General features: G+C 40.8%; 1 protein-coding gene across 2 annotated transcripts in view; it reads right to left on the bottom strand.

The window, feature by feature from the left end:
• Positions 1-3,268: 3,268 nt before the first annotated feature.
• Positions 3,269-18,299, bottom strand: part of CUZD1 (CUB and zona pellucida like domains 1) — a 19,064-nt gene continuing 4,033 nt past the window's right edge. Inside the window, exons 2-9 of one of the 2 annotated variants that reach the window (XM_006143932.3) lie at positions 17,663-17,813; positions 14,967-15,181; positions 10,181-10,331; positions 9,612-9,829; positions 8,957-9,129; positions 6,352-6,743; positions 4,254-4,522; positions 3,269-3,548 (exon numbers count right to left, since the gene is read on the bottom strand). In XM_006143932.3, coding sequence (XP_006143994.1) covers positions 3,376-3,548; positions 4,254-4,522; positions 6,352-6,743; positions 8,957-9,129; positions 9,612-9,829; positions 10,181-10,331; positions 14,967-15,181; positions 17,663-17,813 — 1,742 coding nt within the window. In that variant the 3' untranslated portion in view covers positions 3,269-3,375. Of the gene's footprint in view, positions 3,549-4,253; positions 4,523-6,351; positions 6,744-8,956; positions 9,130-9,611; positions 9,830-10,180; positions 10,332-12,570; positions 12,839-14,966; positions 15,182-17,662; positions 17,814-18,299 lie in introns of those variants that run through there. The other variant, XM_027770106.1, reaches the window with a different exon arrangement.

Here is an 18,299-nt window from a genome sequence, read left to right as displayed (position 1 = left end):
CAAGACTTGAACTCCAGTTGACCATGTGGGAGTCCCGCACTTTAAGTACAATGCCACCCGCTGGAACTTCATTCCTTCATTTTTGGCCTCTTTGAAACACTTGTTATATGTGTCTCTTGAATACAGCATAAATTAGATTTTGCTTTGTGTAAGAAAAAGAAAATATATCTATATCTTGCTCTTTCAGGAATTGAGTATAGTTACTGCTCTGGGCAAATATTCGGATGCTGCCCCAAATGGAGTCACTCAGTCTCCAGGCTGTAGGGCATGTTTATTGTTCTCCTCACCTCTCACAGAAGTCAACCCTGAGCACACACCCAAGGACTTCCTGTATGCAAACCTCTGTTTCAGAGTGGAGGTGGCAATGAGAACTCATCACTGGTGGTAAGTGGAACCTTGAGTGGTCCCTGACTGCTAATGTCTTCTCTTGTCTAATAATCTCACTTCTAGAGGGGGATGGTAGCTGAAGGTATAACCTGGACAACATTACACACCAGACTAGACCCGGGCCACCTACTCAAGATCCAAGACCTTTCATTACTTCTATCTAGTTCTTTCTTTCCTTTTTTTTAGAATTATTTATTTTAACTTTATTTATTTATTTATTTTGATTTGACTAGAGAGAGACAGAGTGAGAGAGAGAGAGGAAAAGTGAGAAAGCAAGCCACCAGGTCTGGGACTCGAACTGCAGTCAACCATGTGGAAGTCCAGTGCCCTTAACCACCATGCCACCTGCCAGCCTTATCACTCTAGTTCTTTCAAAATAAAATTTTTTTTTAGAGACTAGCAGATGGTGAAATGGTTATGTGGCTGAACTCCCATGTAGTCAACCACAGTTCAATTCCCAGACACAGCGGCTGAAAACTCACACCAGGCATGTGTGCGTGTGTGCCCAAAATCCTGAGAAGAGAATGGCAGAGAAGGGACTGCAGTATGGTCATCCCCCCTGGGGGGTGATTTCTCACTTTCTGTCTGTCTCTCTCTGTCTCTCTGGTGAGCACATGCGCCCTGTAACAAAAATCTCTAAAAAAAAAAAAAAAAAAAAAAAAACAGAAAAAAGAAAAAATATTTTGAAAACTTAAGTAGAGATATTGCATATCTCAATAATTATACATATATCAATATCTCCACTGCAATGGATTTTTGCTCGTAATATAATCCTATACTCTCTAGTGAGTCACAATATTCAATAATATTTTTAGTATTACACTTTTATGCCTGATGTGTCTCTGAATACCTTCCATGTTGGCCCGAAATAATAACCAGTTTCTGATGGAGAGATGGCTCAGGAGCACCAACCAGACCAGGCAGCCAGGCTGTCTCTACGTACTTAATGTGATTTGTTCATTGTAACTAAATTTTCTGGTGTTTTCAAGTTAAAAAAGAATTTGGCAATGGTTCAATTTAGTTCATATGGAAGACCTATATGAGAATATTAAAAAAGAAAAAGGGTAAAATTTGTTTTAATTTGGGGCTGGAAAAATCAGTTAGGCTCCAAAGGACTTATTTTGTGAAGGTAGAGATTCTATCATATCCATTGTGTGTCCCCTCTAACATCCTGTATATGCAATGCATGTTTATAGCAGTAAATTAAAAAAATGCCTTGGGCTGACTCCATGGGTTGGTGGTTAAGGAAGCCAGAGTCCACATGACCGACAGCACAGCTCGAAACTCAGCCCTGGCAGCTTGAAAATTGGTGGGTGCTTGTGTGTGTGCATGCCCCAAATCCCAACAGGGTAGGAAAACGGAGGAGAAGGAGGTACAGTGTGAATGTGCCCCACAGTAGGAGGTGCTTCCTCCCTCTCCCTCTGTCTCTCTGTCTCTCACTAGTGAATGCATGAGCCCTCTAGTAACTTAAACATGAAAAGAGAATTCTTTGGGCTTTAAGAAGGGTTGCTACCTTTCTAAGTACATATTAAAAGCTAAACTTCTGTGTGTCATTAGAAGAGGAGGTAGAGTTGTATTGTTCATCTGCAGTAATTAGATTTGATGTTTTGCACATGTAAAATCAGTTGACCTTTGGCTTTGCTGTTTGATGGTAAATGGGAGGAAAAATGTTATCTCATTAGCCCAAAAGTCTCTCTTTCATAGTCAGATTGTTTTTTTTTTCCTCCAAAATCCTTTTCTGTGATGCTTAAGGTGAGAAATGCAGAGTCTGCATTAAAGCAGTAAAGCGTATGAAGTAAGAAGATTGCCATTCTCTCGGGAAGGCCCCATAACATCATTTAAGCTCTATGTAGAGATCAAATCCCAAATAGCTGGTGCAGTTCAAAATGCAACCCTGGTGGCAATGCACTGGGCACATGGCTATATGTCCAGGATCCTGATCAGATAAGAATCAAAGGAAAGAAGATAGTGGCAGGACCAGCCCCACTAGGGGGTGATTTCTCTCTTCTCCTCTCTCCCCCACTCCCCTTCATGTGCATGCACTCTATATGCATAAACGTAAATAATTTTTTTAAAAAATTGCAGAAGCCAGCCAGTGATGCAGTGGTAATACAGTGCTCTGCAAGGCTGACCCACATGCGAAGATTTCTGGCCCACGTCCAAAGACATCCCTGAATACACCAGGCAAGCATGTGCCCATCGTAATTCAGGGCTAGCTAAGGCCGTGGGTGGATCGCAGAGCTGAGAACATATAGAGGATGCTCTATCCGTGTCTCCTTCTCTCTGTCTCTCTTACTCATGGGATGAATGAATAAAACTTAAATAGAACAAAATAGGATTGCAATTCTTTCTCACATATTTTAGTTTCAGAAATTATAACTTCAATGTTTCAAAAAGTAGCACATGACACCTAAAAAATGAAAGCACCCAACTCTAAAGACAACTTTAGTGACCTTTTTCTTTTTTTTCTTTTGAGATACTTTTGCTATAGGATGTGTGCACTCGCCAGAGAGACAGAAAGCAAGAAATCACCCCCGGGGGGAATGGCCATGCCACAATCCCTTCTCCTTCAGTCTCCTCTTGGGATTTTGGGCATACACACACACTCCCAGTGTGAGTTTTAAAGCTACCAGGTCCAGGACTTGAACTGCTGTCAACTATGTGGTAATCTAGCAACATAACTATTAACTATTATCTGCTGGTCCCAAAAATGACCTTTCTTTTCTTTTCCACCTCACATTTGGTTAAAATGCTTTACGTTTATGAAAAGAGTTATTTGTAGTTCATGTAATATTTTGGTGCCTTTACTTTCTAAACTAAGAGCTAACTGACATCATTATTTACCATTTTGGTCATCCTATAATGAAACACACAGACACAGTGACATGAAGGCCCATGTGTCACTTTTTTAGGCCTTTCCTAATTTATTCATATGTATGGCCATGAGGCACTATTTCCTTTGACAGCCAAGAGGGCTAAACCTGTTACTTAATAGTCCTGCAGCTTCTGGTATTTGTAGTCTGATCGTTGATTCACAAAATGCCTTGCTACGATTGTGGCCACAATCACTACATTCATAGCAAGGACCATGACTGAAAAGAGATGCAGACTGCTGAAGGGCTGCTTCTGAGTTTCTTCCATACGCGATGGATGCTCAATTGCTATAATTGGAAACAAGATGAAAATTAGTTTTAAAAAGTATTAGCATAAAAATACAAGTTGTGCAGAATGTTAGTTCTTTTTGCTTTTTTCACTTAGGAGTTAAAATACATTGCTTCAGATTTAGTTATCTGTCATAACACCCACAATAAGGAGTCAGGAAGCTAAAGGGAACTTGTTTCTAAAAAGAGGACATTACACTTATACTCAAAAGCCACGTGGAGAATGGTGAGTTATCAGTGAATCATATGTTTCACTGCCATGGCATCATATTATCAACTGATAGAAATAAATATTAATCCTGCGTGCTTAAAACTCATATGTGTTAAAACTTTTATTATAAGGCAAGCAGGTGGTATGGTGATTAAGGCGCTGGATTCCATTTGACTGACTGCACAGTTTGGATCCCAGACCATGTGGCTTGAGAAATACTCTGGGTGTGTGTGCTTGTGTGCCCAAAATCCTGAGAGGAGAGTGAAGGAGAAGGGATTGCAGCATGATCAAACCCTGGGGGTGATTTCTCACTTTGTTTCTCTCTCTCTTTCTCTCTCCTCCCCCCAGTGAATGCACACACTTTATAGCAAAAACCTGGTGGGGGGGGGACTTTTATTATAAAGCTCTACACTTACATGCTTAAGAACAATTAGATTTGATCAGCATCTAATAAACCATGAGGGGTTAAGTCATAAAAGACCTTTTGTTCTTACCTGAATTTCCACTTGCACTTCGATCCTTGTTCAGACGAATGGGTCCTATCACGGAATCAGACTTCCACTTGTATGAAGAGATGTCTCGTTTCTTTCTAGAGGTGCAGCCTTGATTGCAACGAGACTGATGATCGTTACTGTCACATACCAGAACCCTACACTTCAGATACACAGAGCTCAGATGTCTCAAGAATTTAAAGGCATTAAACTGAAATCTTCCATAGTGTCCAGACAAGGGATACAGCTTACAAGTCTCATCTTTGCTACATCTGCAAGAGAATTTACGAACATAATGATAAGGTGCACAGAAGTTCAGACCTATCGACACCAAAAAGAGACAATACAAAGGGTTTTTTTCTGAATTTTCTAGTTTGTGAATCCAAAAATTTCTCTAGAAAGACCATGTCTTTCATTCAGACTGCAGTGAGCTGAGACTATAATCCCTGAGTAAGATAACAAGGTTCTTTTTTAAGCTCTAAAACTACTGGTCCATGTGAATTAATCAGAAAATCAATGCCTATGTGCTGGAACTCAAACACATTTTCTTACATGTGTGTTACTAATGTCTAAGGAGACACCAAAAAGTTCATAGAAAAATGGAATTAAAGTATGAATTTGCCTTGATGCAAATAATTCTGAAATCTATGCATAGTTTTTTTTATAACATGCATCTTCCATTAACTTTTTGAAGATCCCTAATATAGGTCTTCTAGCCCAGTGGTTAAGGGAGCAAGAGCTCATGTAGTCCACGATGGTTCAAATTCTGGCTCTGGGAACTTGAAAAACATGCCAGGTGCATGTGTGTGCATACCTCAAATTCCGGCAGGATCAAGAAATGGAGAAGGGATTGTAGCATGACCAGCCCCCACTGGGGGGTATTGTCTTCCTCTCCATCTCTTTCTTTCTCTGTCTTTCTTTGGTGAGTGCATGCGCCCTCTAGCAATTAAAAAAATTAATTAAATACATTCTAAACTTGGTAAAAATTTTTAAAAGCCCTAGTATAAATATGGCTGATTTAGTTTAGTGATCCATCAGCTGCTAATGGGAAAGCAAGAAAAAGAAAAAACCCTTTAGGGCCCAGCAGGAGGCATGGTGGTTAGGGTGGCTGGACTCCCACATGGCTAATCCTGGTTCAAGTTCCAGCTCTGACAATTAATTAAATACATTCTAAACTTGGTAAAAATTTTTAAAAGCCCTAGTATAAATATGGCTGATTTAGTTTAGTGATCCATCAGCTGCTAATGGGAAAGCAAGAAAAAGAAAAAACCCTTTAGGGCCCAGCAGGAGGCATGGTGGTTAGGGTGGCTGGACTCCCACATGGCTAATCCTGGTTCAAGTTCCAGCTCTGACAGCTTACTTTCTCACTTTCTTTCTTTCTCTGTCTGTCTCTGGTCAACTTTAAAAATATAAATTAAATTAAATTAAATTAATGACAATAAAATTAAATTAAAAAGAGAAATTTTCTATTTTTTAAGAATGTTACATATACTTCACTAGTGACATTATGTCTACAGATGGCATACATGAAATTATCTAGGTTTTTGGTGAAAATAACCAAAGTGTTGGGGCCAGCAGGTGGCATGATGGTTAAGGCACTGGACTCCCACATGGCCGACTGCAATCTGAATCCTGGATTCAGCAGCTTGAAACTTGCACCAGATGTGTGTACATGTGTGCTCAAAATCCTGAGAGAAGACTGGGAAGAGAAGGTATTGCAGCATGACCATCCTCCCTAGGGAGTGATTTCTCTCTTTCTTTCTGTCTCTGTCTCTCTGGTGAGAGTATGCACCCTATACGGAAAAATAAAAAAGAACCAAAGTCAAACATAAATAAATAATACAGACTTCTTGAGAAAAATAAATTTGTTTACACTTAAATATATACGCTTAAAAGTCTAGAGAATATAAGCTGAGTTTGTATAAATGTTTTAACAAATTATTTATAACTAGTTACATGGAAATTACATTAAATAAATGCTTTAAATAAATTTAATAAATTTCCATAGTAGTACTAGAAAATTTACACACATGGACACTCACTGAAATATTCATTTATCATCAATCCTCCTCAGAAAGAAATATTATACGTCAGTACGTACCCACTCTTGATTAAGTCATAGGTTGGCGATGCAAAGTCAGATGTGGATGAAGCTATACAAGTATCAAGAAACACCACCAAATTTGGATCAGAGGTGTGCAGACTGACTTGAACAAAAAGAATTTGGTTCAAATCCACATAATATGGAGACTCAAGTATAGGCTTTTCAAATGAACTGGATTCAAAAAGAGCCATGCTCGTGTTGTATTTGCCCAGTGCACTTTGATTCTGTATTACGTCATCCTCTGTGATGTACATTATCTCCACTGTAGAATTATATTCCATTTCACACTTCACAATAATCTGGAGATGTTTCTGTCGTGTGATCACTTCAGAAGTTTGGGACTCAGTAAAAGTGATTATATTGGTGTAAGTAATTAAATAATCTTCTACCTGCAGAATGAGATGAAATTCAAATTTTATATCTTAGGTCCAGTAATATTTTAGAGCACAGATGTGAATAATATTTGAGGTAGAGATGTAAATTTCTCTTTTTAAATATGTAGTTTTTTTTTTTTAATTCCATGAACTCACTTGAGAGAGACAGAGAAACAGAGTGAGAGAAAATACACCCCCCCACACACACACGATGGGACACGGTCATGCTGCAATGCCTTCTTTTATTTCCTCATCCTATCAAGATTTTTTGGACGTGCACGTGTGCACACATGCTCAGCATGTTATTCAAGCAATCGAGGCTAAGATTTGAATTGTCATCAGACGTGGGATCTGACTTCTTTAACCAGTAGGCTATAAGGCTGCCTTCTTTTTTTTTTTATTTTAAGTTTCTTTCTTTTATGAAAGTGAGAGACAGAGATAAATAGAGGTAAGCAACTTCAACCAAATCTCGCGATGATTCCCCTCTTCACCACTCCAGCCTTCCTGACAGCCAGAATCACGAGCATGCGTGCCTGGCATATACAAACTGACCAGGGAACCAAACCCGTGATCTTCTGTGTGGATCTGATATCACCGAGCAGCATGGTACTGCTGTGCCACCAACCTAGCCCCATTATTTTAAGTCACAAAATAACAGCTTTCATACCAAAATGCTATAAACCTTAAGTGTGTTTCATTGAAGAAACATGGTGGAAAACGAAGAAATTATGAGATGAGACACAGGTTATATTACAATAGAAGGACTTGAAGATAGAATTAGAGTTTTTTCCCAGTTGATGAAAATTAGTTTTGCATGCAACCTATAATAAATAAAGATTTTACTTATTTAGTAATTTTTGCTATAGGACTTGTATACTCACTGAAGAGAGACAGAGAAAAACAAAGGGGAAAGTGAGACTCGCCCCCCTCTGGAGAGAGAATTGCCATGCTGCAATCCCTTCTCCTCCATCCTCTTCTTGGGATTCTGAGCACACACACACACACACACACACACACACACACACACAACACCCAGCCTGTTTTCATGCTGCTGGGTCTGGGACTCTAACTATACAGTAGTGTGGTAGTTTCTAAAATGTGCACAGATGGTGAACCTGCAATAGGTGTTCCCCTACCTGCCCTCCCTCAGGGTTCACAGTATAATGGAGACTCTGTGTTCCTCCTTAGCAAAAACTGATTTACTTCTGTCTGTATCAATTCCTCTGGATTCACCTCCATTCTTTTCAATTAGGCTATTATTTAACATCCTAAGGGCAAAGTTGTAATATGTAACCTAGGAATCCACAGGATTAAAATATTTAAGACCTTGAATGAGACTTATAAACATGTAGGAGAAATGAGAAACTTAAAGTGTCCTTCATGTTTAAAAAAAGGGTAATATTTACCTCCTGTCTTCACGAAGGAAAGAAGAAAATTATAAAATCCAACAAGGGCCCAGCCACAGGGCACAAGTGGTAGGGTGACACTATGTGAGCCTGGAGCCATATGGGAGGCCTAGGTGTGTATAAACCAGACCAACCAGAATAGGTTTATAATCCTAGCTGTGAGACTGGAACAGAAGATTGCAACAGTGAGACTCTGCCAAAAATACCTATTTTTCTTTCTCCTTATTTTTCTCATTAAGGAAAAAAAAAACAATAATAATAATCCAGGCATGATAGTAGTACAATAGTAAACTGAATTCACATGAGAAGGTTCTGGGTTTGTGTCCAGAGAGCTCTGTGAGTATGCTGGGCACCTGCATGCCCATGGTCTAAGTCTAGCTAAAGCTGAGGGTAGATCAGAGTATCAATACCCTTTTGGAGAAGCTGTCTCTCTCATTGAAAAAAATAAACTTATTTTAAAAATCCAGGTAGATTTTTACTAGATATGAGATATAAACATGTTCTGCACAGCTGTTACTGGTAGGTTATTAAACCCACAGAATACAGATGTTCAAACTCCAGTGAGTTTTAATAGAGTTCTTTACCTTCTGAAGAAAGATAACCACTCTCTAATTGGCCTGAAAATAAATTTAGCAATTTGGCATTTGTGTATGAGTGTGTGCCCTTATATATCCACATCTGTTTATTGTGTGTTCAACCACTAAGATCTGGGTTTTTGTTGTTGTTATTGTTGTTAAAGCAGCTAGCAAGCATTACCCTTACTATATTACCCAACGGGCATCTGGCATTTGATAAAACCAAGGTATCAGTGTTTCTCTGTACCTTTTTTATTGTTCCACATTGGTCCAGAGGAAAAGAAAACTCCACAACATTCGTTACTTTTGGTCTGCAAGTGGGATCATTTAATTGTAAATTATTCTCATTATAGTTTAATGACTCTATGTAAGATTTATTTATAATAATTCTCATCTTGTCAGAAGAGCAAGTTAAAGATGCTGTCAGGGAAGAAAAAAAAGTGATGGTCATGTTTATGCCAGCTAGAAACTTTGGATCTTAAAGAGCAACTTGTGCAGATGAATACATAAGAAGTCAAGACTCATTTTTCCCTAAACAGTAATCAGAACCTGACATAAACAAGGAGTTGACTGACTTTTACAGTGTTTATAGTGACTTTGTCTGAGGCTAGTATTTGTAAATATCGTATTTTTTTAATTGGGCTTTTTCAGAAGACATTAAGGGAGACGGTATTTATTTTCTGCAGAAATCTCTCTCGGGTTAATAAAATCATTAACTGCCTCTTGTATTAAGCCATGCTCAGAATTGATTCTCGAACTTCAGATTATATTACGTTCCCAAATATATGAGACAGTCTTGCAAACAGGGACAGTCACAGGTAGGCAAAGAACCAAGGAGCAGTTTCTCTGTATACAATCTTCAGTGAGCTCCAAATAGCTGAGGAACATAAAACATGACTTACTGGTGTTGACATTTTCTGCATAAATTGATGTGTAAGAAGCAGAAAAGCCCCGATAAGAATTGGCATAATCTGTAGATAACACGACAGTCAAAGCGTCTGATGAAGATTCGAAGGTGGGTGTCACACGGCCACAGACCTTTCCAATCAGGCCAGAGTTGGTGGAGGAGCCATCATAGACAGCGATGAAATCAAATCTGCAGTGGTCATCTATTTCCAGGCTAGAGAATGAGGGCCTCTGGTGAAAAGCTTTCCAAACCAGTGCAATTCTATTGTCTAACGTCCCAACAATGCCATTCTTAAGTGATTACAGATTACTCCCTTCAATGGTATCTCAGGTTTATGTGGACAGACCTGGGACTTGTTAGTCCCTTACAGGACTTCCAAATCTTCAAAAAATACCTTAGTGCAATACATTAGTACGGCTAAGTCTTTTATTTTCTATATTAATTCTTTGAAAAGCCCCCATACATGGGGGCTTTTGTGTGTATTACTTTTTCCTCCCCAGATATTCCAACTACCAGGTGAGTTCAATTACATTTCCACTAACAAAAGTGAACTGCAGTACTTACAAAATCTCTTTGAAGTTTAACTTTATCTTATAACCTTTCTCCACTTGTATGTGCCAAACACAATAAGCCAGCTCAGGATGTGGCTTTGGGTAATTCGGGCTGGTGAAGGATCCTTCCCAAGTGTCCAGGTAACCACCACAATTGGGAATGGCTGAAAAGATTGTGCAGGTGACCCAGAACGTTAATCAAAATAGAGACTTCTTTTAATTTCTGTGCTGTGCATCTAGCTTAACATGTATCCCCTGAATGTGATCCTCTCTATTTTCCCATGCATTGCATGTTGACATTTTCATTCTTTTGTGTCCCTGGACATTCTGCCAGTTGATGCAAGGCAGAGAGTGAATCTTCATACTGCTGCTAAATTAATCATATTAAGATTTTGCTAAGATCTGTTCCAGCTATAGAGAAGCTCCATTATCTGGAGTAAGCCATAAAAAATAAAATCACTCTCCAGACTAAGATTGCAGGCTCTTCCTCATTTAGCTTCCACCTGCCTTATCAGTCTTGTCACTCACTACCACGTGGCCTCCTGTTCTCTCCCATGTCTCCTCAGCTGTCAGCTCCAGAAGAGATGACTTCTGCACTGAATCCCACCACTCTCTACTCTCATCATGCTACTGTTTAAAGCTCACTCAGACGCAGCGTTCAGGAAGTCTCCTTTGGCCTTTCCCTTTCACAATAAATACATAAAACAAGCAGCTTGAACGCTTACCCCATGAATTGCAGGAAAACAATACTGAAAGCTCTTTTTGGAGGAACAGTTTAGATTGATTGAAGCATAGAGTATGTGCTAGAGGTAAGGCTTGAAAACGTAGCCTGGGTCTGGCTTGGGAAAACCCTGACTGCTCTACTCTGGGGGTTGACGGGCACTAAGAAATTGGTGGTTTAAAGGAGGGTGACCTAATCAGTTCTCGACCTCGGAAAGAAAACCAGAGTGGAGATTTCCTCATGAACCCATTCATGGAAGTTCTCCGCATCCTGCTTTAAGTCCCAGTGGAATGCAGAACCATCTAAGTGTAGCTGCTGACTGCCTGGCAGTCTTAAATTTCAGAAGTGAGGTCAGAGATTCTTAGCATGTGCTTCCAGACCATCTTCTGTGTCAGAATCACCTAGGAAACAAGTTAAACATGGAGGTTCTACAGCCCTAATAGACTTCATGGATCAGACTGGAGGGAGATGTGGTCCTGGAACTGGTATTGCAAAAGATCTCAGAGCTGGGTCAGCTGGTGGTGTGGTGGTTAAGGTGGCTGGATCCCACATGGCCGACTGTTAAGTTCTAGACCCAGCAGCTTAGAAAACATTCTAGGCACATGTGAGTGCATGCCCACAATCCTTTAAAAAGGAAGATGTGGAGAAGATATGGAGATAGTGAATATAGAGTAATCTGCTATGAGGGGTGTGCCTTCTTTCTCTTTCTCTCTCTCTCCTCTCCCCCCTTCCCATGTTCTCTCCAGAAAGCACAGGCACCCCCTGGCAAAATTTAAAAAAAAAAATCCCTCAGGCTTATTAGGCTGAACATGGTCTCTAAAACAGTACCTCTGTGTTAGACAGTATAACTGTCTAATTACACTCATCCCTCTTCCTCACTTGTGAGCTGGTTTGAAAGGCAAGTTAAAACCCAGTTCCATGGCCTAATGGTTAAGGGAGCCAGGTCTCACATGGATGACCATGAAGTTCAAATCATGGCCTTGGCTTGACAAAACATACCAGGTGTGTGTGTGTGTGTGTGTGTGTGTGTGTGTGTGTGTGTGGTGTGTGCCCAAAATCCCAACAGGATGGAGAAATGAAGAAGAAATTTTGGCATGACTATGCCCCATTGGAGGGTGCTTTCTCCTACTTTTTAGCTACCACATGTGCTCTTGGATGATTAAAATATAAAAGCAAAAAGCAAAATCATGAAATAAGGCAGGTCAGCAGGTGACATGGTGGTTAAGGCACTGGACTTCCATATGATCAATCACAGTTCAAGTCCTGGACCTGGCAGCTTGAAAAGCACACCAGGTGCATGAATGGAGGAGAAGGGATTGTGGTATGGCCATACTCCCTGGGGGGATGATTTCTTGCTTTCTCTCTCTCTCTATCTCTCTCTGGTGAGCACATGCACCTCTGGGGGGAAAATATCAAATAAAAAATAAATAAATGAGAAAGGCAAGTTCGTAGGTTTCACCTCAGCACCAATGAATTGCAATGTCTGTGGTGGGACCCAGAGTTTGTGACTTAACAACAACTCCAGATAATTTCTGTGCACACTCAGGTTAGGGAAACACTGCTTTCCCAAAAACAGGCCTCTGAAGAAATAGACCCAAGCTCAAGATTACAAGAACCCATGAGTAGAGTACAGAACGGTGTTTGTGGGAGATGCAGGTTAGGATATGTGAATGAGGACTTACAGGTGTCAGAAGAGAAATAATAGTAGAAGACAAAGACAGTTCTTTGAATTATTGCAGTGTCGGTAACTATTTGAAATGTCAACGAATTGGATATTGATTCAAAGACAGGAACGTAGTCATTTTCACTGCAGACTTTTCCTAGCAGAGGCCCACTGGTAGAGGTTCCATCAAAGACTTTAATGTTTTCACTGTCACAGCTTCCATCTAGATCAAGCCTGCGAACAGAACACACCTGTAACTGCAGAAGAGCCATCATCAAATGGGGTTTCTTCAGAGCACAGTCAACTGTACTCATTAGAAGGGAAATTTACAAAAGACACATACACATTTATTTAAACCACCAAACCTCCCTTCCCCTCTAGCCTGCATGTGCCGGCAGGGCTGTGAGTACGGAAGGGCAGACAAGCCCCCACTGCTATTCCGCCCAAAGTCATGGTCATCTTGGTACATAAAATCACTCTCCAGACTAAGATTGCAGGCTCTTCCTCATTTAGCTTCCACCTGCCTTATCAGTCTTGTCACTCACTACCACGTGGCCTCCTGTTCTCTCCCATGTCTCCTCAGCTGTCAGCTCCAGAAGAGATGACTTCTGCACTGAATCCCACCACTCTCTACTCTCATCATGCTACTGTTTAAAGCTCACTCAGACGCAGCGTTCAGGAAGTCTCCTTTGGCCTTTCCCTTTCACAATAAATACATAAAACAAGCAGCTTGAACGCTTACCCCATGAATTGCAGGAAAACAATACTGAAAGCTCTTTTTGGAGGAACAGTTTAGATTGATTGAAGCATAGAGTATGTGCTAGAGGTAAGGCTTGAAAACGTAGCCTGGGTCTGGCTTGGGAAAACCCTGACTGCTCTACTCTGGGGGTTGACGGGCACTAAGAAATTGGTGGTTTAAAGGAGGGTGACCTAATCAGTTCTCGACCTCGGAAAGAAAACCAGAGTGGAGATTTCCTCATGAACCCATTCATGGAAGTTCTCCGCATCCTGCTTTAAGTCCCAGTGGAATGCAGAACCATCTAAGTGTAGCTGCTGACTGCCTGGCAGTTTTAAATTTCAGAAGTGAGGTCAGAGATTCTTAGCATGTGCTTCCAGACCATCTTCTGTGTCAGAATCACCTAGGAAACATGTTAAACATGGAGGTTCTACAGCCCTAATAGACTTCATGGATCAGACTGGAGGGAGATGTGGTCCTGGAACTGGTATTGCAAAAGATCTCAGAGCTGGGTCAGCTGGTGGTGTGGTGGTTAAGGTGGCTGGATCCCACATGGCCGACTGTTAAGTTCTAGACCCAGCAGCTTAGAAAACATTCTAGGCACATGTGAGTGCATGCCCACAATCCTTTAAAAAGGAAGATGTGGAGAAGATATGGAGATAGTGAATATAGAGTAATCTGCTATGAGGGGTGTGCCTTCTTTCTCTTTCTCTCTCTCTCCTCTCCCCCCTTCCCATGTTCTCTCCAGAAAGCACAGGCACCCCCTGGCAAAATTTAAAAAAAAAAATCCCTCAGGCTTATTAGGCTGAACATGGTCTCTAAAACAGTACCTCTGTGTTAGACAGTATAACTGTCTAATTACACTCATCCCTCTTCCTCACTTGTGAGCTGGTTTGAAAGGCAAGTTAAAACCCAGTTCCATGGCCTAATGGTTAAGGGAGCCAGGTCTCACATGGATGACCATGAAGTTCAAATCATGGCCTTGGCTTGACAAAACATATGTGTGTGTTTGTGTGTGTGTGTGTGTGTGTGTGTGTGTGGTGTGTGCCCAAAATCCCAACAGGATGGAGAAATGAAGAAGAAATTTTGGCATGACTATGCCCCATTGGAGGGTGCTTTCTCCTACTTTTTAGCTACCACATGTGCTCTTGGGTGATTAAAATATAAAAGCAAAAAGCAAAATCATGAAATAAGGCAGGTCAGCAGGTGACATGGTGGTTAAGGCACTGGACTTCCATATGATCAATCACAGTTCAAGTCCTGGACCTGGCAGCTTGAAAAGCACACCAGGTGCATGAATGGAGGAGAAGGGATTGTGGTATGGCCATACTCCCTGGGGGGATGATTTCTTGCTTTCTCTCTCTCTCTATCTCTCTCTGGTGAGCACATGCACCTCTGGGGGGAAAATATCAAATAAAAAATAAATAAATGAGAAAGGCAAGTTCGTAGGTTTCACCTCAGCACCAATGAATTGCAATGTCTGTGGTGGGACCCAGAGTTTGTGACTTAACAACAACTCCAGATAATTTCTGTGCACACTCAGGTTAGGGAAACACTGCTTTCCCAAAAACAGGCCTCTGAAGAAATAGACCCAAGCTCAAGATTACAAGAACCCATGAGTAGAGTACAGAACGGTGTTTGTGGGAGATGCAGGTTAGGATATGTGAATGAGGACTTACAGGTGTCAGAAGAGAAATAATAGTAGAAGACAAAGACAGTTCTTTGAATTATTGCAGTGTCGGTAACTATTTGAAATGTCAACGAATTGGATATTGATTCAAAGACAGGAACGTAGTCATTTTCACTGCAGACTTTTCCTAGCAGAGGCCCACTGGTAGAGGTTCCATCAAAGACTTTAATGTTTTCACTGTCACAGCTTCCATCTAGATCAAGCCTGCGAACAGAACACACCTGTAACTGCAGAAGAGCCATCATCAAATGGGGTTTCTTCAGAGCACAGTCAACTGTACTCATTAGAAGGGAAATTTACAAAAGACACATACACATTTATTTAAACCACCCCAAGACCAGTCACCATCCCCACCATCTTTAGTATCTCAAACTCTCAACATTAATGGCCTCAAGAAGTCTTATGTCAAGTAAATAGTAAAGACGAGCCTAGAATCCAGGGCTTCTTTCTTTCTGCCTATTTCCATCCTTCCTGCTCTCCATCACACGTGGCTCTTGGATGTAAAACCTTATTTAGAATTCTTATTGACAATAGATCCCCATTGACGCTTGCCATCCAAGGCTGTTAGAGACTGAAACAACTCTTCTTGTCCATGGCCATTACTCCCATGGCATAGCAAATATGAGCATCCCCCTAGTTGCCCCTTCCTTCTGTCATATCACCAGTCTCACATTTGTAAGGATAGTCCCAAGCTCTGCACTGAAAAGGCAGCTCAGGATTTTAGTCTTCTGCCCACTCTGACAGCACTCTCCAAATATCCTGTTAGTTCCAAAATAATGTAGAGGAAATAATAAGGTAAAGAAATTTGAGTTCTCCTTCTGCCTTAGTCACTTATCTGCTATGTGCCTTTGGAAAGGTGATTGAACCTTTCTTCACACAGTTTTCTGTAAAACAGGAATATCATTTTACTCTTTTTACTCTACAGCATAATTTTTACTCTTGTGTAAAGTTACAATATCCTGACATGAAGCACCTACCACAAGTCTGGCATACAGGAAATGTCCAATGTTAAGTATTTATTCCCCCCTACCCTTGTTCTTCTCACACTTTGTTTTCTCTCCTCCTTTCTTCTTACACAGCAAGAATGGTATATGTTTAATAGCTTTACAATTACAGGAAATTTGAAATCCCCTCTCTGTTTTTTTTTTTTTTTTTTTTCCTTAAGAATCAAAAGAAAAAGTCAATTACAACTTCAGTCCTTTTTTTTTTTTGTTTCCTTAAGAGTCAAAAGAAAAAGTCAATTACAACTTCAGTGGGATAGGGCTATGATTCTCAAAGTGTGGTACCTGGACTAGCAGTATCAGCATTACCTGGAAATTTACTACCAGTACAGATAGTCAGGCCTCATCTCTCTCATCCAAATAAAATAATATAGACTCTGGAGGTCGGGCCCAGCACACCTTCCAGGTGCTTCCAATATATAATCAAACTGAAGAACCACAGAGATGGGTTAAGACTGGGAGCTTTGAAGTCAGGTTGCTTGTATTCAATTCCTCTCCCCTTTGATTATTATGTAACCTTGGACCTCTTAAATGATTTCTCTGGGCTTTCTTATCTACTGAATGGGGACATGCCCAAAAAATTGAGAGAGGGACCAGCAGATGGCATAATGATTACATCGCTGGACTCCAACATAGCCAACCACAGTTCAAGTCCTGGACCTGGCAACTAAATTCACGCCGGGTGCGTGCATGCGCATACTCAGGATCCCAGGAGAGTAGGGAAGAGATTGAGGCATGGTTATCCTCCTGGGGATGATTTCTCGCTTTCTGTCTCTCTGTCTCTCCCATGAGTGCACACACTCTATAGCAAAAATCTTTCTCAAAAACATTTAAAAAAGGTTATTGAGAGAATTAACTGGGCAGATCTTATAAAATACTGAAAGAATCTGTACAGGGCAGAGCTTCACCTCACACTTGGATAACCAGAGCACTTATTTAAGAATGTGTGTAAATGGGGACCAGCAGATGGTGTAATGGTTATGTCACTGGAGTCCCACGTAGTCAACCATGGTTCAAATCCTGGACCCAGCGACTTAAACCTACACCAGACGCATGTGCATGCAAGCCGCAGATCCTGAGAGGACAGTGGAGGAGGGGCTGTGGCATGGCCGTCCCCTCTAGGGTGTGATTTCTTGCTTTCTGTCTCTCTGGCATGTGCATGCATCCTATAGCAAAAATATCTCTCTAAAAAAAAAAAGTGTGTAAATGTATGCTTATTCAAAAATAAAAATTTTAACATAAAAAAATACTGATGCCCGGGTCCTACCACCAGAGATTGTGAACTAATTGTATGCGGTATAACCCAAGATTGAATTTTTGGAAATTCCTCTGCTGATTCTAATGCACAGTGAAGTTAGGAACCACAGAACCCCAAGTTTAGTATTTTGAAGCCGAGAATCTGGAACTATTGATAGACTGAGTACTCACTGTGTGACTCACACAAGTTCTCATCCTCCCTAGATTATATTACTAGCACTGACTTCTTAAGACCTGTGAGCCAGCAGTGGGCATGCAGTCATTATCAGGGATTATCGACCCTCATTATCATCATCTTCATCATCCTCATCATGGTGATTGTGGGTGTTATTACCACCCCTAGCAGCCACTGAATTCTTTCCAGCGACCACACAACTTACCCAGAGAGTTCTACCATCCTTATTATCAATCTGAAGCCTCTACTTACTGGATGTAGGAAAAGATGATTCTGATGCTTTTATTTTCTGGTCTATCTATTGTCCACGTGCAGTTCTCGTTGGGATTGAGTTTCAGGATGAGGGCTTTGTGGGTCTCTGCCAGATTGGCACCTCCCAGGCTGGCAGTGCAGCTTGATCTGCCTAGTATAGACCACAGTTGGCATTAAGGAGAGCTGGAAGCCCTTGCTCCCTACTCTACTGACTTGAGAATTTACCTCCCACAAGTAATATCCATTCAATCATATAGTCAATGGGAACTAGCTGATGGCATAATGGTTACATCGCTGGACTCCCACGTAGTGGACTGCAGTTTGAGTCCTAGACCTAATGACTTGAAACTCAGGCTGGACATGTATGCATGCATGTTCAAAACCCCAAGAGGAGAATGGAGAAGAGATTGCAGCATGGCCATCCCTTCTGGATAATGATTTCTCGCTTTCTGTCTCTCTGTCTCTCTCTGTCTCTCCAGCGAGCACACACACCCTATAGCAAAAAATCTCTGTTTCAAAAACAAACAAACAAACATATAGCCAATGATATTAGTCTCACTCCAAAGTAAGCCACCAGGAACTAATTCCTTTTTTTTTTTTTTTTTTTTTTTGGCTTTTTGGTTTTGTTTGCTGGGTT

This window comes from Tupaia chinensis, unplaced genomic scaffold (assembly GCF_000334495.1).
Source record: "Tupaia chinensis unplaced genomic scaffold, TupChi_1.0 Scaffold000113_1, whole genome shotgun sequence".
In the NCBI taxonomy this organism is placed as follows: Eukaryota; Metazoa; Chordata; class Mammalia; order Scandentia; family Tupaiidae; genus Tupaia; species Tupaia belangeri.
This window is presented reverse-complemented; position numbering and strand designations above follow the sequence as displayed.